General features: G+C 31.1%; 1 protein-coding gene across 2 annotated transcripts in view; it reads left to right on the forward strand.

Annotated features, from left to right (window-relative positions):
- The window catches only part of LOC107452138 (uncharacterized), a 110327-nt gene extending 85161 nt beyond the window's left edge, over positions 1 to 25166 (forward strand). For both annotated transcript variants that reach the window (XM_087161462.1, XM_087161463.1), the window contains exon 4: positions 24126 to 25166. In XM_087161462.1, the coding sequence (XP_087017588.1) occupies positions 24126 to 25118 (993 nt within the window). In that variant the 3' untranslated portion in view covers positions 25119 to 25166. The remainder of the gene's footprint in view (positions 1 to 24125) is intronic.
- The last annotated feature ends 53 nt before the right edge of the window (positions 25167 to 25219 follow it).

Genomic DNA, 25219 nt, shown 5'->3' on the forward strand with positions numbered 1-25219 from the left:
GTAAATAGTTGTTATAATCATAAACTCAAGAAAAAAAGACATATTTGTAAATTTTAATTACTTCTCCAGGTCATCATAGGTATGTGTAAATGGTATAGGTGTGTTTAAAATTGTAAATATATTTTAAGTAAGCTAAGAAATATTGAGAAAAAGGAAAAATAAACTTGTTTAAATATTTTTCAATTTAAACTTTTTTTTTAACTCAAGAAATTTTCCGGAATTTTGGCTTGGACTCACAAATCAACACCTTCCCAGGAAAAAAAAAAAAAAACGAGATGTGTTTATAATAAACGCGGTCCGCTTTGCAAAAAAAAAATAATAATTCAAAACACGGCATAATTCTTTAGTCCCATTAACACGTTCAAGTTTAACAACACGCATCGAACCTATTCTTTTTGTTGTCACATGTAATTTAAAAGTCATACATGGTAATTTGTATTTACGCTATCTGAAAATTGGGGCTGTGCTCTGTCCATCCTAGGATGAAGGTGGGGTAGAGGGTCATAACAAGAAGAGATATGATCCATCAAAGGGGAAAATGTGTATTATGAATAGATCTTTGAAGTGGTGACACTTGAATTTTAACAAATGCCCATCGCCAAACATTTGACGAATGAAACATCTCTTTAGCAACCCCTAAGGATTATACCACCACGTGTTGTCAATATAGTATTTTTAACAATCAAGATGGATATATTTTTTCATAATTTAAAATTTGGAGAAAAAAAATCCTGAAACATGAAAAGTAGTTCTATTATTTTCATGGGGAATTGAAGAACAAGACAGCTTGGTCTTATATCAGAAAAGAAAACGGGTGTTGAGCATAAAACAGCAATTTTTTGTTAATTACTTGATGGTTCATTACACTATCACTTCGTTGAAGAAAATTTTTAATTGCCGAAATAATTTTTACATTGCAGTTCTAAATTTTAAAAAAACGCACACACACATTAAGAAGTATTTTTTATGTACGGATATTTTGACTGGTACTTGTTTTTATTCAGCATCGCCATTTTTTTCGCATGTTCTTAGCTGCAACATTTTTGTAACTACAAATCATTGAAGACGACTATTTTACAAGTCATTCATAAGAAGGCGGCTATCAGTTTCATCCATCTAGATTTGGCTTTATTTCGCTATTCTGGCGCACACGCTTAAAATTTTTATGCGGCAGTCGATCTTGAACTGATAGGAGGGAAGTTAATCGAAGGCAGGTGGTGTGAGATAATTATGGGGTTAAACCCAGGTAGGAACTTCCGAGGATGGATAGAGCTGTACCCGAAAATTGCGCATCGCATTTCGTATTAACATTAACGAGATTTAAAAATAATCCATCGCGTTTCGTATTTACGGGATTTAAAATCACATATCGCGATTCGTGTTCTGGCGTTTAAAATATCATCCGTTGCTACTTTTCTCGCAATTTTATATGCACGCGTTTTAAAAACCATATATCGCGATTCATAATCATGCATTTTAAAAATCAAGTGTTGTGAGTAGTCCTTTCGTAATTAAAAAGCCACACGATTCGTATTTACGCGATTTGAAAAACAAGCATCGAGTTTTTTATTTACGCAATTTAAAAATCACACATGGCAATTCGTATTCAAGCAATTAAAAAATAACACATCGCTATTTGTATTTCAGCGATTTAAAAACCAAGAAAGGAAGAACACCACCTAGGACAAATTCCAAAACTGATTATGTTATTTGCTCTAAGTTTAATACTACCCACAACAACAGCTTCTGTTGAAAGACTATTTTCCAGAATGAATTTGACCTGTTCAAAATTACAGAGTAGTCTTTAAATACAATCATTGCATTTTCATTTAATGGCTCAAAAAATATCATATGATCAAGTAGATAAAATTATCACAATATTCAAAAATTTTGCAAATTACAGTATAACCATTAAGAAATTTTTTTAACCATTTTCTACCTTGGAGCATTTTATATCATTTATGATTATATGCTGGGAAATGATTTGTATATCATTAAATTTTAACTGTATAAAAAATTTAATCAAGATAAGTTTCGTAGAATAATGTAAATTTTATTGATTGTTAATTGATTGTGTATTAATTGTAAATAGTAAGTGTCATGTTTAAAATATATTCGTCATAAAAAGTTGTAAACAAGTATCTTAGTAGTTTTTTATTATTATGGAATATAGTTCCTTAAAATTTAATGTGTTTTCTTTCTTTCTTTTTCTTCTCTGTCTCAGCCTCTTATTATTAATTTAAAATAAAAATGTCTGAAAGTTAAAGTACATTCCCTAATAAATTCTAAATCTTAGTTTTGTTTTAGTTTTAACCCTATAAACTTTCTTTAAATCAAAGTATTTAACTTGAATTTATATTAATAACTAGAATATTTATTTATTTGAAATTTAATTCTATGAAGAAAAAAAATTAACGTTAAAATTTATGTTTAAATGGACTTTTGTATTTTGTAATGTGATAAAGAAAATTTCAATTTTTCCATAGTTTTTTAATTATTTCAATTTATCTAAATTTTTTCTGATAAATTGATTCTGATTTTCGAATTCTGTTTTCCTTCTTAAGTAATCAGTCTTGCATTTTCTAATTTTAAACGTTTTAAAGTATTGTATTTTCTGCAAAGAGATTACAAGGTTAACCGACAAAAAGAATTTAGTGTTATATAAACAATGATATTTATATAACAATCACCACTGTAAAGTCTAAAAATATTAAAAAGATAATTGGTTGACAAAAGCATAAATTAAATAAATAAATACATAAAGAGATAAATTTAAAAAAATAAAAAACAGACGATAAAATTAGAACACAAAAAGTAAGTTGTTGATTATTTTTAGGATTAGTTTTATTGTGGAATTTGAGTTTCCGTATATCCCGTTACGGGGTTTTCTAGTTGTTTATGATCTTGTCACTATCCCGTTACGGGTACTGTATATTTGTTACTGTTTGTGTTGTTTGTTAATAAAAGTTTTTTATAATAAAAAAAACTGAACAGTTCTTGATATAGCTTATGATACGTTACAGCTATATTTAATTGGTGGCAGCGTCGGGATTGACTTACCATTTGATTTAAAGGAATTGTGCTTCAAATATTATTCCTTATGGCTTTCTTGGGACGAGCAAAGAAGTGTGATTTGGTAGAATTATGTAAGGAATTGGGTGAAACTATTATTGAAAATGTTACAGTATGTGAGTTGATAAATCTAATAAAAAAATCTGAAAATTACGAAGTGAATCTAGTTAAAGAAATATTAGAAGCAATTAAAGAAAATCGTATCGAAAAAGAAGAAAGAAAACGCCAAGAAGAAGAGGAAGAAAAACTACGCCAAGAACGGCAAAAACAAGAAGAACGCCAATTTGAACTCGAGAAATTAAGACTTAGTGCCCAATTAAGTGGCCCTTCAAGTCAAAATATTGGTACTACTCTGCGGAATAAGTTGGATATTCATAAGTTAATGCAGAATTTTGATCCTAAGGAAGATGAAATCAGTCTTTATTTGGTAATTTTTGAGCGTCAAGCAAAACGAGCAGAAATACCAAAAGAAGAGAGGGTTACTCATTTATTATCTTTTCTTTCACCGGACATAACAAAATGAATAGCAAGAGAATCTGAAAAACAAACGTACAACTATGATCACGTTAAGGAAATTTTAATGAAGTCCAGAAAAATTTAGGATGAAATTTATTCAGCACCAAAAGAAGTTCGATAATAGTTGGAAAGATTTCGTTTTTGAATTAATGAACTATTTAAACAAATGGGTTCAAGGATTGGAAGTAAAAGATTTTGAAACCTTGCTGGATCTAATGGTTACTGATCAAACTAAACGAAGAGTTCCCAATGAAGTGCGTGATCATTTTATAGACACTTGGTCAAAAATAACTTCATCTACAAAGCTGGCAGAAATAAACTGCTGTTTGTAGAAAATGCAACACCATGAAGGAATCATCAGAATCAAATGAAATTCGCAGCAAATGTCAATTATAGGATATTATGCAAATTAATAAAGTTTCAGAGCCATCGCGCGTGCGTGGCGCGCGCAGCGCCCTCTGAATTGATGCTGAAAGCGTATAAATAAAGTGCTGTAGCGGGACGTTGAAAATAGTCTATGATTATTTGTTAGTGGCAAACGTTTAGTGAGACCTGAGTATGCCTCCACGACGGAAGAATAAGAAATTCAAGCAACTTACGGAGTTTGAACGAGGGAGGATAATCGGCCTTCGAGAAGGAGGATTTTCCTATCGCGCAATAGCAGCTCGTATGCAGCGGAACAGTTCCACAGTGATGCGAGTTTGGAAGCAGTGGACCGACGAGCACCGAACAACTCGAAAAACAGGCACTGGACGACAGAAGGTGACGTCAGAGCGCGATGATCGACACCTGCTCCGCATGGCGGTGAATGATCGCACAGCTTCCTCCAGGCAGCTGGCAGCACATTGGTCTACTGCTACAGGTGTACAATTGTCGGCTTCGTCAATTCGTCGTCGTCTGCTGCGCCGTGGATTGCGTGCAAGGGTGCCATTATACAGGATTCCCCTCACGGCGGATCATCGACGGCTGCGTCGGCAGTGGGCTCTTGAGCACAGAGACTGGCGAGCTGATTGGCACCAAGTTGTCTTTTCAGATGAATCACGCTTCAATTTGTGGACCCATGATGGCCGTGTTCGTGTTAGACGTTATGCCGGTCAACGCTGCCTTCCTGAGTGTATTATTGAACGACATAGTGGTCGAACACCCGGAGTTATGGTCTGGGGTGCGATTTCGTATCATGGACGATCCAATTTGATACGAATTGAGGGTAATCTCAATAGCAACAGATACGTCCGTGAAGTGCTACAGCCCGAAGTCGTTCCTTTCCTTCAAGGCATCCCTGGAGCTATCTTTCAGCAGGATAATGCACGCCCACATGTTGCGCGGACTGTTAGAGACTTCTGTTCAGCACAACGCATGCAACTTCTTCCTTGGCCTGCTTATTCGCCGGATATGTCGCCTATTGAGCACGTGTGGGATATGGTTGGTCGGCGTCTCACTCGTGATCCGCGTCCTGCAGTTTCCAAAGACGAACTTTGGTTGCGCATACAAGCGATATGGAATTCTCTTCCTCAAGCAGATATTCAACATCTGTTTGACTCCATGCCACGTCGTATAGCAGCACTTATTGCAGCGCGTGGTGGCTGCACCAAATACTGATTTCGGACGCTTAATTTGTTTCTTTTGTTTTGAAAATTTCATCATTTATTTGTATCAGTACAAGTCGTTTCTGCATTAAATTTCATTTGATTCTGATGATTCTTTCATGGTGTTGCATTTTCTACAAACAGCAGTTTACTTGACGAGTACGAGAATGTACGTGGAAGTCGCAAACGAATTGACTTGCAGGTAAATTCTGAAAATCGGAGATTCAATTGGCGAGAAGAAAATGCCACACGGAAAAATTCACAGGGAGCTACTTCAAAGAATAGCCGAAATGAAGAAAATAAAAGAAAATATGAGTACAAGCAAGAAAATTATGATCAATTTGATAGACGTACGCCTTTAAAATGTTACGAATGTGGATCTACTAATCACTTACGACCTCAGTGCCCGAAGCTTAAGTGCCAAAAGCCACCCGCTCAAGTTAATCGAATCGGAGTAGGACACGAAGAAGACAAATTACTAACTCCGTACACTCTTATGGCGAAAGTAAATGGAGTTAGGATGCCAGTTCTTCGAGATTCAGGTGCAACTATTGATATCATATGCAGAAAATATGTGACTCCAGATATGTTTACTGGCGAAACTGTGTGGGTACAACAACCATTAGATGAAGGCCCAACTTGTTTACCATTAGCAAAAGTTTCGTTATCTGGTCAGTTTGGAAACATTGTAACCAAAGCGGCTGTGGTTAGAAGTGAGTTGGATAAAGGTCGATATCTCCTTGGGAATAGAACAGCGGCTAGATTGCCAAATCTGCAAATGACGCCAATGCAAATTTCAGAGTTGAACGCAGTTAGTACCAGATCGCAAGCTCGTTTAAAAGCAGAAAATGAAGAATATGAGCAACAAAATTCGAACGATACCGAAAACTCTTCTGAACAAGATAATAAAAATCAAGAAATTATTTTAGATGAAAAAGATGACGAGCCAGTTTTAGAAACGGATGCCGTCAGTTCAGAAATGGAAGAGATATTACCAATTCTAAATGCCAACTCTGATGAACCTTCTTTAATACAGGTAGATCACGATGAATTCGTTAAAGCTCAACAGGAAAGTGCCGAGTTAAAATCAGTTTTTAAAACTGTGGAAGAAGTTATTCAGAATCAAAACAGTAAACATCGCTATCTGGTTGAAAGAAAACTTCTTTTTAAATGCCAAGAAGGACGATTAGGAGAAGAAAAAAAACTTTTAGTTATACCTGAGAAATTTAGAAGCCGAATTTTAAAGTTATGTCATGAAAGTACTTCCGGACACCTTGGCGTAACCAAATCCAAAGATAGATTGGCGCGATATTATTTTTGGCCAAAATGCTATAAAGAAATGGAAGACTTCGTACGAACCTGCGATAGTTGTCAAAAAGCGGGGAAACCAAATGATAAAAAAAAGGCTCCTTTAAAAATTGTACCGGTCATACAGGAAATATTCTCAAAACTAAACGTTGATGCAGTTGGTCCTCTTCCCACCACGCCAAGTGGAAAAAGATACTTGATTACAGCCATTTGTATGTCGTCAAAATATCCAGAAGCAATCCCAGTGAATGATATAGGATCTGTGTCGGTGACTGATGCCCTACTTAATATTTTTTGTAGAACTGGTTTCCCACGAGAAGTCCAATGCGATCAAGGAACTTCTTTTATGAGCATGCTAACAACTGAGTTTTTTGATCGATTTGGCATAAAGGTTCGGCATAGTTCCGTTCATCACCCACAGTCGAATCCCGTAGAAAGATTTCATAGAACTATCAAGCGGATCTTACGGGTACTTTGTTTGGAGTCTAGTTCTGACTGGGAGAAGTTTTTACCATTTGCCCTTTTGGCTTTGAGAACTATAACACATGAAAGTACAGGATTTTCGCCAGCAGAGTTAGTACACGGAAAAAATTTGCGTACTCCTGAAACTTTGTTGTATGAACAGTGGACCAAAAGAGAAATAGACGAATCTCCTGCGACGGAATACGTTTTTCACCTAATAAACCGTTTAAAAAGATGCCAAGAAATTGCAGTTAACAAGATGGAAGATGCAGCGTTAAAAAGGAAATCGTATTACGATAAAAATAGTATTAGGAGAGAGTTTAGTGCCGGAGATTTGGTTCTTGTTTTGGCTACATCTAGAGCTAATAAATTGTCTGCTCAATGGATTGGCCCGGGGAAGATAGAAAGCAAAATGTCTGAAACTAATTATTTAGTGAATATTCCAGGAAAAAGAGAGAGTTCACAGATTTATCACGTAAATATGCTTAAACCATATTATAAACGGCCTGCAATAATTAATTTTCTATCCTGTGCAGAAAACGATTCTTCATCTTTAGAACAAGATATTGACTTTCCACAAGTGTATATTTCACCAGATGAATTTGATGTATCTGAAATGATTAAAGACAGTCACCTAGATAATCGCCTTAACGGACGTGAAATCAACCAATTGAGGAATATTTTAAGAAGATATTCGAAAAGTTTTTCAAATAACCCAGGAAAAACTAACTTAATTGAGCATGACATTCAACCAGGGCCGGATTTACGTATAAGCTAAATAAGCTGTAGCTTGGGGCCCCGAGATGGCAAGGGCCCCCAGATCCAACTTTTTCCTTCTTTTATTAAAGTTTTATTCAAAGCTGGAGCCCTCTGAAAACTAAAATACATTTTTTTTTCTTTTTTACATTGGCGAACGCTTTTCAAAATCTAATAGAAGTGTTTACAAATATAAAATAATTGTTACTCTTCACTTTTCTAACCAAAAGAGCAATAAAAAGGCCTTTTTCCTGATGAAAATATCCTGTAGCTTTCATAGCTAACAGGGATGGGAGTAGTCCATGGATCATGGATCCTAAAAAGCGGTACTCTAAACTCCATGGAGTGGTCAAATAGCCGCCTCAATTTTACACTGTGGGAAATGTTTTCAGCTTCTTTAAATTGCTTTGGGCTCTTTTGTCCTTCTCCACAAAAACATCCTTTTGTCTGATTTCTGGGCAAAAAATTTCTAGGACTGTGGGAGAATCTTGTTTAGGGTCACTCTGTTTCGAGATTTCCGTTGTGTGTCATTGTCGTTAAAGAGTTTCTCGTTTAATTTTAACTTTTCTTTTTTGCAAAATATATTTTTTCCAATTTATTATAAAAGCTTTTTTTCCTTTTAATTATCCTAAATGTTTTAACTGGCTTAATTGTTTAATTTACTTAATTATTGTAATTGATTTTAATTTGTTATTTTCCAAATTAATCGTACATAAATCCGTGAACTCCTTTCTTTCTTTATTTAAATGGTGGGCCCCTATTCAATTCCCTCTTTGACAGGCCTATCTGCCAAAATCCTTGATTTGGTCTATTTTGGATGAAATTGGGATAACAGATGTGATTTTACTTTAATTTTACTTACTGCTAATAGACAGAAGCAACATGTGATATTGCTTGATAGAGCATTGAAATCAAGTGATCATCAGCTAAACAAATGTTTAAATATATGTGTAAAAAATATTTTTCAAACCTCCTGTCTGACCAAATTTTCCATGTATCTCCGAAATATAAATTATGTTTAATTTGTTAAATATGATATTTCGTACACAAAATTCATTTATTTAGTTAGCTTATGATTTTATTGTTTATTGATCATACTTGTTTCTATTTTTAACTCCCTGATTTTTGTTGTTATTATGTGTTTAAAGTTAATAAGGCATCTAAGTTTTTTAATTTATAAGGATTTCAAATTTTTAAAGCAAAGTCGAAATAACTTCTTAAAATTGAAAATTGAAACTATTTATAAAATTTTGACAGATTTGTTTTTATTTTAAATCTGTGCATTTAATTTAATAAAAAAAAAACAAATAAAAAATAAGTTTAAAAAATATAAATAAATGACTAGATAAAATATAAAACTGTGTTGTCAATGAAAAGGAACATATCTTTTAAACATTTTGAGTATTAATAAATTATTTAAAAATAAACAATTTTAAAAGGTAGAAAAGTTTTTTTATTTGTTTAAAAGGTAAATTTTGTCCCATCATTTGATCAAGAGACTATTTAATATCTGTTTATAAGAATCAGTCAGTCGCGTGTGGGTGTGTGGATGATGTAATCAAAAGAGGCATACAAATAAAGCCAATTTAACTTCAGTTAATGCCCTCGCTATTATATTTTTAAACTCCTTGCAAAAATGCAGTAAAAAAGTTATACAAATTAATTGTCGCAAACAAATTAATATTAAGTAAGAACGAATCAAAAATTATATCGAAATATGCTGAATCACTAATGAGACAGGCGGGATGAAAGACATCGAAACCAATTTGATTAAATAGTAAAACTAGAAAGTGTTTCAAAAATCAGGACATGTATCAGGCTTCAATTTTTTTTTACTGCTACAAAATTTATCAGAGACAATTCGTTAGATTTCAATACGGGTTATGTTTTTTCTTTAATTAAATATTAAACATTAACTAATATTTGTCTTTCAAAGCTTTTCATTCTGTAATAACGAATGTCAAGTATCCAAATGACTTCATTTATTAAATTTAAAAAAAATAAATAAAAATAATAATAATAATAAAATATCCGCAAGGCAGGTGTGTATATTTGTGGCTGATGATTATGAAATCTAACACAAAACTGTGAGATCCCGGGCTCTATTCCAGCTGATGACAGTTTTTAATTATTATTTCTTAATACTGAAAAATGTATTTCGTATTTTTTTTTAAAGTATGCATGTTAAAAACTAATAATTTAACAAGTATTTAAAAAACTAGAAAGCTACACCCCCTGTTCATTTTGCACACTAACCCTCATGGTTGCTTCTGATTAATCATTGCAGATTAAGAGGAAAAACGGTTTATTTCCATCTTTTTATTCTACAAAAATTACGATTGAATTTCTATTTACATTTTGAAGATGACTAAAATTTGGCAAATCAATAAAATTGGTACCTCCTGCAGAGTTATTACCCAGTGAAGATGGACTCAAGGGTACTGAGTTCGAATCCCAGTGTTGACTGGTCGATACGAATTCTACACCCGGCTTACACCAGCCACTGTACCGAAGTAAAATATCATCAGTGATAGACGGATCATAGGTTAGAGTCCCCTTGTTGTCAGACTGACAGTGGAAAGCTTTTGTGGAAAGCCATCAAAACGTCCCCCTCCAAGACAAAAATTTCTTCCAATACCTGATCCTGGAGTTCCCTTGTGTTCTGAATTGAGTTTAAGATTAGAAGTGCAATAAGTTGAACATTAGTAGTCGTAAACTCAAAATTGGGTTGGCTGTTCAATGACTATTATAAAATAAACTAATAATTTGACCGGGATAGCCTGTTTGGTAGGGCGTTGAACTCATATTCGTGAGAATGGGATTTCGAATCCTGCCGGCCGAAGAATACCCATGTATAAAATGGTGATTGGTGCATGTTAAATCTGCCGTGGTCACAAAGTCCTCTAAGTTCTCACAACAAATCAATACCTCTGGGTACTGATCCAATTCTCTTGTCTTCTGGATTGAGTTCAAAATTATAAGATTATTATTCAATATTATACGGAGTTAAACATTTGTAGTCGTAAACTCAAAATTAAGTCGGTTGTTCAACAGCGGTTATAAAAAAAAAAAATGAAACTAATAATCAAATTGTATTTTCTTATGTTCTTTCTAACTCCTTGCTTATTTTTGACACACCTTCATAATTTCATGTTTCTAAGTCATAGAGCAGCAAGGGGAAATGCAACGTTAAAAAAAAAAAAAAAAAAAAAATCATTTAAAATTCCAAATAACATATATTCAGAATTTCAAGAAAAAAAAAACTCTGTTAAACATATAATGGTTCTTCTAACATGCCACATCTTTACTCTGTTCTTAAAATGTGCTTATGATGTTCTTAAAATGAGTTTCTGTTTTTTTTCTCGTTCAAAAAATATGTGCAATAATAGAAAGGCTCTACATTATAGTCCCATCACAACCAATATATTTAATAATCAAGCAATATTATCAAATTTTTAATAATATGTTAATATTCAGCAATAAAAAATACTACAGTTTACTTTAGGTATATAGAAATAGAATTGAACTTAAAAGGGCCCCATCATTTTCAGTAGCTTAGGGCCCCGCCAAGCTTAAATCCGGCCCTGCATTCAACTTAGTACAAATAAGCCAATTATTTCCAAGCCTTACCGAACTTCACCCAGACAAACCGAAATTTTAAAAACTGAAGTACAGAAAATGTTGGACTTAAAAATTATTGATTTAGGTGAGAGTGATTATACTTCTCCTATGATCCTAGTAGAAGCACCAAATAAGGATCCAAGGCCCTGCATTGATTACCGTCGTCTCAACGAAATAACGGTAACACAATATTTCCCACTTCCGAACATAGAAGACCGAGTTGAAGAGGTAGCCAAGGCAAAATTTATCAGTCTTTTAGATTTCGCCAAGGGATATTGGCAAATTAAGCTTAGTCCAAACGCTCAAAGATTAGCTACTTTTGTTACCAGTTTCGGAACTTATAGGCCGTTACGACTTCCATTTGGGTTGAAGAATGCCCCTTATTTTTTTAGCAAATTAATGGCACGACTACTAAAGGGTTTAGAAGAATTTGCAGTGCCATACCTTGATGATATAGCAATTTTCTCAGATACCTGGGATCTTCATTTAGAACATCTTAATTGTGTATTGCAGCGTATCAAAGAAGCAGAACTTACAATGAAACCTTCAAAATGCCGTTTTGCGCAAGATCATGTTCTTTATCTAGGACATATTGTAGGACAAGGCTATAGAAAACCCTCTGATATAAAAACACGAGCAGTTGCCGAATTTCCTGTACCTAAGACCAAAACTGAGATCAGAGCATTTTTGGGACTAGCGGGCTATTACAGTCGATATATACCAATGTTCTCTGTTCTGGTTGCACCATTAAGAAACTTTAAAAGGCAAAACAAAAAAGGGAGAAATTACCTGGACGATTGAATGCGAAGAAGCCTTTGAGAAACTAAAAGAAAAATTAACGAACCAACCTATACTCTTCTCTCCCAACTATGAAAAGGAATTTATCTTACAAACAGATGCTTCGGAAATTGGTATGGGTGTGGTATTAACACAACTAGATAATGAAGGTCATGAACACCCCATATTATATCTGAGTAAAAAGTTTAATGAGTCCGAAAAAAAATATTGTACTACGGAGAAAGAATGCGCCAGTATAATTTTTGCCATCAAAAAATTACGACACTATTTAGATGGGCAAAAGTTTACTATTCAGACTGATCATCACCCGCTAACCTGGCTTAAAACAAATGCTAGTTCAAATGCCAGACTTATGCGTTGGGCTTTAGCATTACAACCGTTTAATTTTAAAATTGTGCATAGAGCTGGTACTAAGAACAAGAATGCAGATTGTCTCAGTAGAGTATCTTTAAGTTCTTGAATTGAATTAGACAAAAGTTAATTGATGGGGAGGAATATGTAAATAATGTTTGTTTTTCTTATTGATATTGATACAGATTAGTCTTATTTCCTTATTCATATGTATGATTTATTTATTTTAAAAAACTAACTCGTAAAGAAAGTAGTTGCTATTAAAGTTTGAATTAAAGCTCTAATTAAAGTGAAAATAGTATAAAATAAAAATGTATTAAAGTTTTTGAAATTAAACCAGTTAAGTTTAATTTAAGAAAGTGTTTAAAAATGATTATATTGAAAATGAAACATAGGAGTTAAGCGAATTTGTTTGTAGAGAAAAGTGCTAGTGTTCTTAAATATGTTATTTTTTTATGCATATAAATATTAACAAGATTGAGTAGAATCTAATTATGTGAAGCTTAAAAATGTTAAGTATATTGGTTGATAAAAAAAAAAAAAATAGTCATACCAAGATAAAAAAAAATAAGCACTTTGAAAAAAAATCTGGTTAGCTTCAGTTTTTAGATATTGTTGTATATATGTAAATAGTTATGTTAATGTGTATTTATTTTGTGTGAAGTTAAATTATAATATTTATTTACATTCTAATTTTATTTCGAATATTTTACTTTGATATCAAAATTGAGTTACAAGTGAATTGTTTATTAATGTTTACTGCAAGAGTCTAAAAATAATTTAGAAATTTTAAGTTTTAAAGTTAATTATTGTACATCACTTCTAATGTAAAAATTGTATCTTGCATTTAATTTGACAATTAGAAAATTTAAATTTAAAAGTGAATTGTTTTGTTTATAACATAATGCATTGGTTTCAACCTAAAGTTTTAGAGGACACAAAAAAGTTCATAATAAACTTTTCCCTTGTTTTCTATGGAAAAGTTCTTCCAAGGGGAGAGGAGTTGTAAAGTCTAAAAATATTAAAAAGATAATTGGATGACAAAAGCATAAATTAAATAAATAAATACATAAAGAGATAAATTTAAAAAAATAAAAAACAGACGATAAAATTAGAACACAAAAAGAAAGTTGTTGATTATTTTTAAGATTAGTTTTATTGTGGAATTTGAGTTTCCGTATATCTCGTTACGGGGTTTTCTAGTTGTTTATGATCTTGTCACTATCCCGTTACGGGTACTGTATATTTGTTACTGTTTGTGTTGTTTGTTAATAAAAGTTTTTTATAATAAAAAAAACTGAACAAGATCTTGATATAGCTTATGATACGTTACACCACCAACAATTGCTTTCAATAAGTCGGTCTAAACAGTTTGACATGCGGCCCTTCATTGGTCAATCTACTGTGCATGTGGCCCTTCACTGAAAAATGTTGTGCACCACTTCCCTACGACGTTTATTATTTCTTCATTAATATACTGATTAATTATTTTAGTACTTTAATTTAGGTTTTCTTTAACGTAAAGTTCCTTTTTAAATTATAGTCTAGTTTTTTTTTTAAAGAATTGTTGTCTACTAGCTAAGAATAAAACCTTGTTAAGAAATTAAAAACATTCTGCTGTTAAAAATTATTTAATGCAAAACAGCTGCTTATTTACTAAGCATTCTGTTATTATTATTTTTTTTTCGGAAAAAGAATATAAATTATTGATTGTTTTCTTTCCTTTTTTTTTATTTTGTGACTTCAACATAGATTATCTAAAATAGTGTTGATGTTTTATAAGTCACTACATAGAGTATAAAGATAACGAACATAAAAAGCTGTCGAATACGTAGCCAAAATTTTTTAGCATCTTAAAATATCTCAGTACCTTAAATGTCCTAACATCTTAGTTGTGAAATTAAATTTTTAATTAAAAAACCACGTGTGATTCAAAATTATTTCATATCTTACTCTTTCTTTAAGTAGATTTTTTTCCGGATAATATATGATATTAAACTATTTTGTTTAATTTTTTACTTTAACACGATTCCTAAGATATTATTATAGTATAATTTGTTATCGGGAAAATGCCTTATTTTGTTAAGTGGGAAATACTAAAAATTGAAATTTGTAAGAAGATTCCGAAACCGCGACAATTTTAGAATAATATGATTTATTAAAAAAATGCAGTAAAAAATACGCAATTTCCGAACGTATTTTGATTTTTTAAAAAAAGTGGCAAGAGGGCTAACATACTTTCTACTGTGACACCAATTGAAACAGCTATGCGAAGATAGCCCCCGAAAATGAGGAAATTCAAAAATTCAAACTGCATTCGTTTGACCATTTTTTGACCACAAATGACCACCTTTTAAATTTTTTTGACCACCCTTATTTTGGACATAATCTTGAAAATTAAATTCGGGGCTAACTTCGCATTTTCACGCCAAATGAATAAAAATCAAATTTTTATATTGTATTCGTTTGACCACTTTTTGACCACAAATGACCACCCATTAATTTTTTTTGACCACCCTTATTTTGGACATAATCCTAAAAATTAAATTAGGGGCTAACTTCGCATTTTCACGCCAAATGAATAAAAATCAAATTTTTATATTGTATTCGTTTGACCACAAATGACCACCCTTTAATTTTTTTTGACCACCCTTATTTTGGACATAATCCTAAAAATTAAATTAGGGGGCTAACTTCGCATTTTTTCGAAAAATAAATAAAATTCCAATTTTTATATTGCATTCGTTTGACCACTTTTTGACCACAAATGACCACCCTTTAATTTTTTTTGACCACCCTTATTTTGGACATAATCTTAAAAATTAAATTCGGGGGCTAACTTCGCATTTTCACGCCATATGAATAAAAATCAAATTTTTATATTGTATTCGTTTGACCACAAATGACCACTCTTTAATTTTTTTTGACCACCCTTATTTTGGACATAATCTTAAAAATTAAATTCGGGGGCTAACTTCGCATTTTCACGCCATATGAATAAAAATCAAATTTTTATATTGTATTCGTTTGACCACTTTTTGACCGCAAATGACCACCCCTTAATTTTTTTGACCACCCTTATTTTGGACATAATCCCAAAAATTAAATTCGGGGGCTAACTTCGCATTTTTACGAAAAATAATTAAAAATCTAATTTTTATACTGTATTTGTTTCCCCACAAATGACCACCTTTTAGTTCTGGTTGACCACCCTTATTTATGCCGTAATCCTAAAAATAAGACTTGGGAGAAGCATGAATTTAGCCCCCGAAAATAAGAAAAATTACTTTCTTAACAACATTCGTTTGGCCACAAATGAACCATTTGAAAATGAGAAAAATTAAAAAATTTCAAGTGCATTCGTTTGACCAATTTTGATTACAAATAACAACCTTTTATTCTTTTTCTTACTATTCTTATTTTAGCCGTAATTATAAAAATAAAGTTTTAGGGTGGAGTTAAGTTGGACCCTGAAAATAGTTAAAATAAAAAGTTTCAACAGCATTTGTTTGACCATTTTTTGACCCCAAGTTACCACTTTTTAGTTTTTTTTACCACTCTTTTTTCAGCCGTAATCATAAAAAAATATATAGTTGTTAATGAAGTTATACTAAAGCGCAGCATAAAATTATCCTTCTAAAATGAGAAAATTGTAACTGAATTCGAATGTTTAATTCAAAGGACATAAGGACCCCGAATTTAATTTTCAGGATTATGTCCAAAATAAGGGTGGTCAAAAAAATTTAAAGGGTGGTCATTTGTGGTCAAAAAATGGTCAAACGAATACAATACAGAAATTGGATTTTTATATATTTTTCGAAAAAATGCGAAGTTAGCCCCCGAATTTAATTTTCAGGATTATGTCCAAAATAAGGGTGGTCAAAAAAAATTAAAGGGTGGTCATTTGTGGTCAAAAAGTGGTCAAACGAATACAATATAAAAATTGGATTTTTATATATTTTTCGAAAAAATGCGAAGTTAGCCCCCGAATTTAATTTTCAGGATTATGTCCAAAATAAGGGTGGTCAAAAAAATTTAAAGGGTGGTCATTTGTGGTCAAAAAATGGTCAAACGAATACAATACAGAAATTGGATTTTTATATATTTTTCGAAAAAATGCGAAGTTAGCCTCCGAATTTAGTTTTTGGGATTGTGTCCAAAATAAGGGTGGTAAAAAAAAATTAAAGGGTGGTCATTTGTGGTCAAACGAATACAATATAAAAATTTGATTTTTATTCATTTGGCGTGAAAATGCGAAGTTAGCCCCCGAATTTAATTTTCAGGATTATGTCCAAAATAAGGGTGGTCAAAAAAATTTAAAGGGTGGTCATTTGTGGTCAAAAAATGGTCAAACGAATGCAGTTTGAATTTTTGATTTTCCTCATTTTCGGGGGCTATCTTCGCATAGCTAATTGAAACTGTGAAAACCAATTTTTCCTATACTTCGTCAAAAGAGGATAAGAATAATTTTGCACCAAGGGACCTACTCAATAATTTCGTTATTTCCAGAATGAAATCGTTTGATCGAAGCATATAATTGATCGAGTAAAAAATTAACTTTTATTACTGAACTAAGCTTATTCCATTTATTTAATGATAGCGGTATCATTGTTAAGGATATGCGATGGAAGCCCCGTTTACTATTTATACTATAAAAGCATTAAATCATATAGCTAGAATAATTTATTTTAAGCAAATTATTTAATAATTTTAAGCAAATAAAGGTGTTAAAATAAACTCGATCGAAATACTCCGAAAGTATACCCTAAAATATATGTGGACTAAACTTTGGAATCGATATATAAAAAATACCTTTTCAAACAATTTCGAGTAGGTCGGAAACGCTAACTTGTTTGAAATAGTTGTCCTTGTAACTATTTAATTTCGATTCCTGGTGCTAGGGGACATTCTATTTTCACATTCGACTGTTGAAATTTCAGTTGTAAGACGGATTTTTTTTATGTCCTTAAATTAAAATGTTAAGGCTTTCAAAAAAAATAAATTACTGCATTGATTTTTTTGCAAAGTAGTGAATTATTATTTTTTTCAATCTAAGAATCTGTGACTATAACTTTTGTAAAACTTATTTTAATATCGATGGAAATAATTTTATATGTTGTGTAACTAGATGGATAATCCCAAGAAACTGAGTCGAAAATATAAAAGCTTCCTTGATTTTAAAAATAATAGATGATAATAAAAATCGACATCTTTTGAGCATCCAATAATGAAAGTCACAAGTTATTCAAGCCTGACAAGTCTTGAGAATGGCGATTATATTAGAACGCTCTAAACATGTCGACTTTTACGTCCCTCTTCATGTTTCTTGAAACCAGTTGAGTTTTTATCATCAATTATAAATTATACTGTTTTACATTTGGGTCTTAATCATTAATTTGATAAGGATTTCACACTCGTTAAAGTGAACATATGCATTTTAATATTTTAACAGAATTCATGTGGTCTTTAAAAACATAAGAGCATCAATATCGTAAAATTTATATTTAATTTTGAAATTAAAATTTTGAGACCAGATATTTGAGTTAATGAAATTAAATATTTTATATTTTAAGTTTTTGTGCCCCCATTTCAGAATCTTATGTACCTTACCAGGGGTCTGTTTAGAAGAAATTTGGATCCGTTAACGGACCCTTCACAAAATATTTTAACTTAAAAACGGACCCTTCACAAAATGATTTTTCTTTTAATCGGACCCTTCACAAATTTGCTTATCTTCATTATTATTTTGTTAATCGAATAAACCCTTTCCAGGGCAGAAAACAAGAAAGATTGATGTAAACGAATTAAGTTTTGTCTTCGGCAGACGATTCTTCCATTATTCGTCCGAAATGAATATTCTGCGTTCAGCGTATAGGCTAAATACCAAATTTTTGTATGTTGCATCTCTAGATTAGAAGCAGCAATTGCTTTTTATTTTTAAAACTTTAATTTTTTTAACTATAATTTTACAGTGTTGAGCATAATCTTGTATCTCTTTACAATTTAAAGACTCCTTGAAAAAGTTTTTTTTTTTTTTTTCTGCAATAACGGACCCTGGTTGAAAGAATGTGAGTAATTTTTTCACAATTTCCCGAAAAACGGACCCTTCACGAAATGTCTGGACAGACCCCTGCTTACGAACTCTGTTTAAAAAGAGAGTATCGGATATATTAGAAAAAAATAATCATATTTGCATTATTTGGTGGTAAATGTAGCTTATCGTAATTGAAGAATATGCTGCGTGATAGACGTTTTATGGTGATTTTGCGAACGTAAGTTTTATGATGTGTCGAAACATGAAGATGTAATTTGCTAATCATCTTTATCCAAAGAAAACCATGTAACCTAAATATCTAGCTGAACGAAGCGATTTTTTAAACAATAAATTATACAATATGCAACAACATATTATTTCAATATCTTATTCTTAAACATAACATATTCCAATGTTTTTAAAATGCCAGTAAACATTCAGCAATTCTTTCAGTTATAGAAAAAAAGTAATATCGTAAATTATAGAAAATCTTGTGAATGTGTATTAGAATTACTATACAATCAACATTTTATTTTTCCAGCTCTTTTTTTTCTTCAAACTTTCTTGCCTAGAAGATTCGATTAAAGCTAAAAAATATTATCCATAAAATTTTGTATACAGCTATAAAAAGTTATGTTAATTTGTTTTTAGTATGAAATCCTCGAATAAATATAGCAAAAACAACATAATCAAAATAATGTCAGATAAGAAGTTCATGTATTTAAATTCTAAAAACTTAGAAAATCATAAATAATTTATAAATCTATTCAAATTTTCGTTTCAAAGGAGATTAAAATAAAAAGAAATTTGCTTTTTGGACAGAAATCAGTTTAAAAATTGTCTATTGCCTAGAAACTTTGAGATATTTTCTATTAACTATTAATTAAATCTCTCCGAGCAATCACAGAACATTATTTCAATTTTTTTAGTCAGAGCTTGGATGTTTAACAACCTAGTAAAAGTAAGTATTCCTCTTTTGAATTAGTCAATGGGTTATCTTAAAATATTCATTTGCGCAGGCGACTTTTTTTGGCGGTTTTCTAGACTATCGCCAAATATATAAACCTTTATTACAATCCAAATTACGACCCAATTTTTTTTAAAATTTTACTACCCCCTTAATTAAAGTGTCTAGATTCCAAATATGTAAAGAAAATATGTGTTTATTCAGAGAAAGTACGTTTTTGTGTCTGATTTCATAACTTAATTAATAGTTATCACTAATTAATTAGAATATTTGAGGTCACCCCCAAGAACCATTAAGATTGACACTTAGTTCGTGAAAATCCGATCATTGGAACAAAAGTTATTCAGAGTGATTCGTTTTTTTTTTTTTCTTTCTCGGACTGTACATAAGTTAAAAATAAATAAATTGAAATAAATAATATAAATAAGTTCAAATAAGCTGAATTATGGATTACTTCGAAATGAAAATTTAGAGAAACTGCAATAAACGTTGAAAATGGTTATTAAAGAAGCATATTTCTTTATAAAGAATATAATTAAAGTGAAACTTCTTAAGCGACTTCCAACAAGGTTGCGTTAAACGTTTAACGCTACCGTTGTCATGGAAACTAGATTTCTCTTTACGCTCGTTGAGCGTACGAGGTAAGGGGCAATTCCACGGAAGTGTCAACTTTTAAGTGAATTTTTTTTTTTTTTTTTTTTTTTTTTTATGAATTGCATATTTTAATTTTAAAAATATGTTCAAAAATAGCCAAAGTCTACATATTGCCGTTTCATTTTTGAAAATTTTAAATTTTTTGAATCTGGCAGCATTCTAAAGTAATCACATGGCTGACAAGTGAATTGTGCACATTTGTGCTCAAATTGTTTTCTTGAAAAATACTTATAAAATAAAAGAAATGTATCTTTCTTTTGCAATATTTTGATAAAAACATGCATATAGTACAAAATTTAACATTTAAAACATTATCATTTTAAGTTTAATATATAAAATAAAAGTAATTTCTTTTACGTCATTGTGTCACATGTCTTAATAATGCATAAATTTCCTGAGAACGAAGATAAGATGCGACATTGGCAAGTTAGATATAAAACCTCTTCAGAGACAACCTAATTTTCAAACTATTGAAATTTTTACTAATTCTTACATAAATATTAATCCTATTTATCTGTTACACTCTGTTAATCATTTACATATTAATAAAACGTATTTTAAATGAAGACTTTCTTCTACTAAACTTTTTGTCATTCCGTCACAGCAAATAGATGTTAATAACTGCTAGTCAACCTGAGGTTAATTTTCCAAATTCACATTTTACATTGCTTACACATTATACTAAAAGTATAAAATAGTTCAGAAAAATAATAGCTGCAAAATTCGCAGAAACTACCAGTTCTAAGCGGCATGCCAAAAGCTTGGTTGCCAAAATGTCATTCCGTCACGCAAATAAAAAGTTCGTAAAATTAAAAGTAAAAAAGATAGAAAATCCTGTTTTTTTAGTTATGAAGCGCATTATGCCAATAACAATGATATGCATGAGGGGAAAAAAATGTTTATTTGAAATTAGATACATAGAAACTTCAATTAATTGTTATTTTGCAAGTCAAAATGTCATTCCGTCACATATGGAATTGCCCTAAGAGAAAAACATAGTAGGTAATATTGGCGTTAAAGAAAACAAAGCGATATTTTTTTAAAATTCGCCAAGAACACCTTACTGAAATTTAGAACATTTAGAAATAAGCTGATTTCTTATTATAATTTCTTTTAAAAATATATTTTATTAATAATATTTTTAACTAAGCAAAAAAATTTTTTTAATGAAACAAAGTATTGTATTTAAAAAGTTAATAAGTATATATTTTTTATTAAATACAATTAAAAAAATACTTTGCACATAGATACTCTGCTTTAGATACTTATTTTTCCATGTTTTTTTTTTTAATTTATTTTTGCAGGTTATTATTTTATAAGTGAAACTTCTAATGCGACATCCAACAAGGTTGTGTTAAACGTTTAACGCTACCATGGAGGGGGTATGAAAGCACTGTTGCGTTAAACGTTCAACGCTCCTGGGGAGGGGGAATAGCAGAGACAGAGCGAGAATGAATGCGTGGCACTCGAACGCATGCGCGTAGAAAATGATAATTTAAAGATGCGATCAATTGTGAATTGTAAGCAATGTTAATAAAGTCTGTCTTAAAGAAACAAAATGATTTCACTAAAAACAATTTCTACCCCTTCCTATTTTCATTTCCACATTACGAAGTTTCACTTCTTCTGCACGGAGGGACTCCACGCACTATTTTTTTTTATTTTATTCGGAAACGCGAGATGAGAATTACTAATGCTTGTCGTTTTCATAATTTATTCATTACATTGTTGTTAGAAATATTATATTTTATTTTAAAAGATGCCATTTATTTTTAATGGTATTTTATTAGAAATAATTTCTTAAAGTAACCGAAAGATTAAATAAATTATAGATTGTATCTAAATATAATCTGAGGTTTCAATACTCATCATTAGCAAAAAAAAGTACTAACTCGTGGATCCACTGTAGCTTTTCCGAGGTACCATAAGGTTCCGTGGAACATCATTTTGGAACCTCTGTCTTAGACATTGGACTTTAGGGTGCTGAAGCTGAGTGTTACAGTTAGGTGGTTAGTCGTCTGTGGCTGTAAGAAGTACTCACTAGCAAAATTCCTGCAATTCTTTATAGAACCCTAGGGTTCCGTGGAACACCGTTTGAAATCTGCTGCTCTAGGTAATACTAATAATTTTTATAGTTTTAATGCCTTTCTATTTTTATTATATTTGTAAAAAGACACAATTTTATTAAAAATATTATCGATAATTAATAATAAGGATATTCTGGATATTAGTAAAAACTTAAACGGTAAATTCCCAAATGATAACGTCAAAAATTCAGAATGCATGACACAAAATAAATTAATAAATAATTTAAATTACGTTTTCAATTTGAGAAAAAAACATCTTTAAACCTGGAGTCAAGTAATTTCTTTTATGGAGTCAAGTAATTTTATGGAGTTAAGTAATTTCTTAAATTCTGATATATTTTATTAGAAGTATCTTTATTAATATTTAGGATCTTACAGCATTATCATTATGAATAATAATTCTTTTTATGTGAGGGCAAACATCAGCTATTTGAAAGCTTCTCTCTAGTTAAATTACAAATTTAGTATTCCAAAAAATTTTGCTGAAAGGCAGTTTCAGGGAAAAAATTTTAATTCTGTAATTGCACGTTCGTAAATGTTTCTTTTATTTCACAAAAGAACTTAAAATAATTTTTCATTCAAAAAACAGTGTTATAAAAATAGAGTTATGCAAAAATACACATTAATTGAAACTTTATTAAAAATAGCTTTAACTATAATACCCATCGTAAAATTCATTCATTTGTCAATAATATCCTATTTAATTACTATATTTTCAAAAAAAAAAAAAAAACACTTTTGTTCTTAAATGAGAATTAAAATTCATCCATAATTTTTAAATCTTGAGAAAATAGTAAAACACAAAAACTAAACTGGCTTTATACTTGCGAAGCATTTTTATACTATTTATTATATTTCTCTCTTTTGACAATTTGCTCCTTTTGGGATAAGCTGTGAAAACAACAGTTTTTAGTACATTTAAAATATATTGGACTGGCTGGAATTACGAAAGGCATAATATTGGATAATAAAACTAAGTAAATGGCAGAAGAAAAAAAAATTCAATGACTGTGTTTGTCGCGCATATAAAGTTGTCTGATATTCAAGTTATGAAATTTCACTTATATAGTTTGTCTATAGAAAGAACTCCCTACTCCATGAAGTCTAAGGCAGTCTGCTGCTATGGAAACAAGAAATAGTGCATTTTAAAGAGGGGAGCATCTTTCTTCCTTGATTCTCTTTCTCTTGCCAGCCCGACTCAAAAACTGTCTTAAATAATGACCCAACTTATGCATGAAATAGTTGAACTATAGTCACCGCCACCATTCCAGACGAATGTCTGGAGAGTTTTTGACAAATACAAACTATACATTGTCCGCTGGACATGCGCAATATCAAGCTCCATCTACATCTGGAAAATCCTCATATATTTGAGGGTGAATGGGTAAAGGCATTGATGATTGATTATATTTAAAACTAAACACCCCCTACATTACCTGAACACCAACTTCTTATCTTCAATACATAAAAATTTGAAACATTCTAATGCTTATAAGGTGTCAAAGCCTTTGTAAGTATTCGCGATAGCAACGCTCGATTGCGCCATCTGGAGAGAATACCGGTTCCATGCTTTTTACTCTTCTCTTTTCCCTCTCCTCCTCTTTTCAATTACGTAGGAATGTGTATACTACGATTTTTTTTTTCTTTTTCTTATTATTTTTCGTATTTAATCATTAAAAGTATTATTTTTTTAATTTCTATTTCTCTTTCTTTTAAAATCACGACATTTTTGATAGCCATCAAATCTTGAGAAACTAATTTTTGACATGCTAAAATTGCGACAAAATTATTTATTTCCTCGAAATAAGTTTTAACTTAAATATTTTTCACAAAATTTCAAAACACCACTCCAACGAAGAAAATCTGTAATTTAGACAGTCGTTATTTTTATACTAATTTTTGTTTCTTTTCAGGTGCCTTTTTATTATATGTCAAGAAAAGAGAGACTCCTGCAGCACTTGAAAGACACCAAGAGTAGTAACAATGCCTGGGAGTTTTGTGAATTGCTTGACTCTATGAATAAACTTAAATCGGATACTGATACGAATAAAAAATCTTTAAATAGTGATTTAATTATGAATCGTCTTAAAGACATAATTCATACTGAAAAACCTGAATATAACATAAATAAATTTATCTTGATGTCCCTAGGGAATAGAACTCATCACTTAAAAGAAACTGAGTTTATATCTCGATTTCTTTTGGATATTGATAATTTTGACTGTGGAAAACAGAATTCAGAAGAATATTTAATGCATTTCATACAAGAATTCGAACGTCTTATTAATTTGTATGTTTCTAGTCTTAGATATTATGGTAATAATATGCGTTACAGAAAAGACTTCAATGCTTTGAAAGAAATTTCTACTACTTTAATGGGTATTACAACGAGCTGTACAAGAGACCTTCTAAGAGCATTACTCCATAAATACCAATATCATTTCTTGGACGAAGAGAAGAAAAAAATTGGATTTTTGATGGTAGAGGCTATTACACCTATTGAAAAATTTGTATATAGAAGCGGTAGTATTGAAACGTACAGTAAGATAAAAAGTTTTTTGTTGTTACAAAGATCCTCCCTTCAGTATTTCAGAGATTTTTTTGATTCATTTCCTGTTGATGAAACTCTATTTAAACGTTTTGATATGAACAGGATAGATTTGTGCATCGAGGAATTAGATAGGAATATTGATATTATGTGTGAAGATGCTGAAATTTGGGCTTCTCTGGATGATGATGAGGAGGATGAGGAGTTTTATATCGAAGATTACGAAGAGCATGATGACCTCAAAGAGGATGGCGCATCTACAATGCCTGAATCGCATGTGTGGTGGGCTAAGTGTTCTCAAACCCTAAATAGTTTAAGGATTAATCAATTTCTTAATCAACTTTGTTATTTCTCTTGAGCTGTAATATGACATTCTAATAAAAAGAAATTTCTGTATGTAACAATACTCTGGATATTGAACTTTTTTGTTGTTGTTATGAATATAGGGCTGCCATTGGC

The sequence above is a fragment of the Parasteatoda tepidariorum genome, chromosome 4, assembly GCF_982258835.1.
Source record: "Parasteatoda tepidariorum strain Cologne lab strain chromosome 4, Ptep-v5.0, whole genome shotgun sequence".
Lineage (NCBI taxonomy): Eukaryota > Metazoa > Arthropoda > Arachnida > Araneae > Theridiidae > Parasteatoda > Parasteatoda tepidariorum.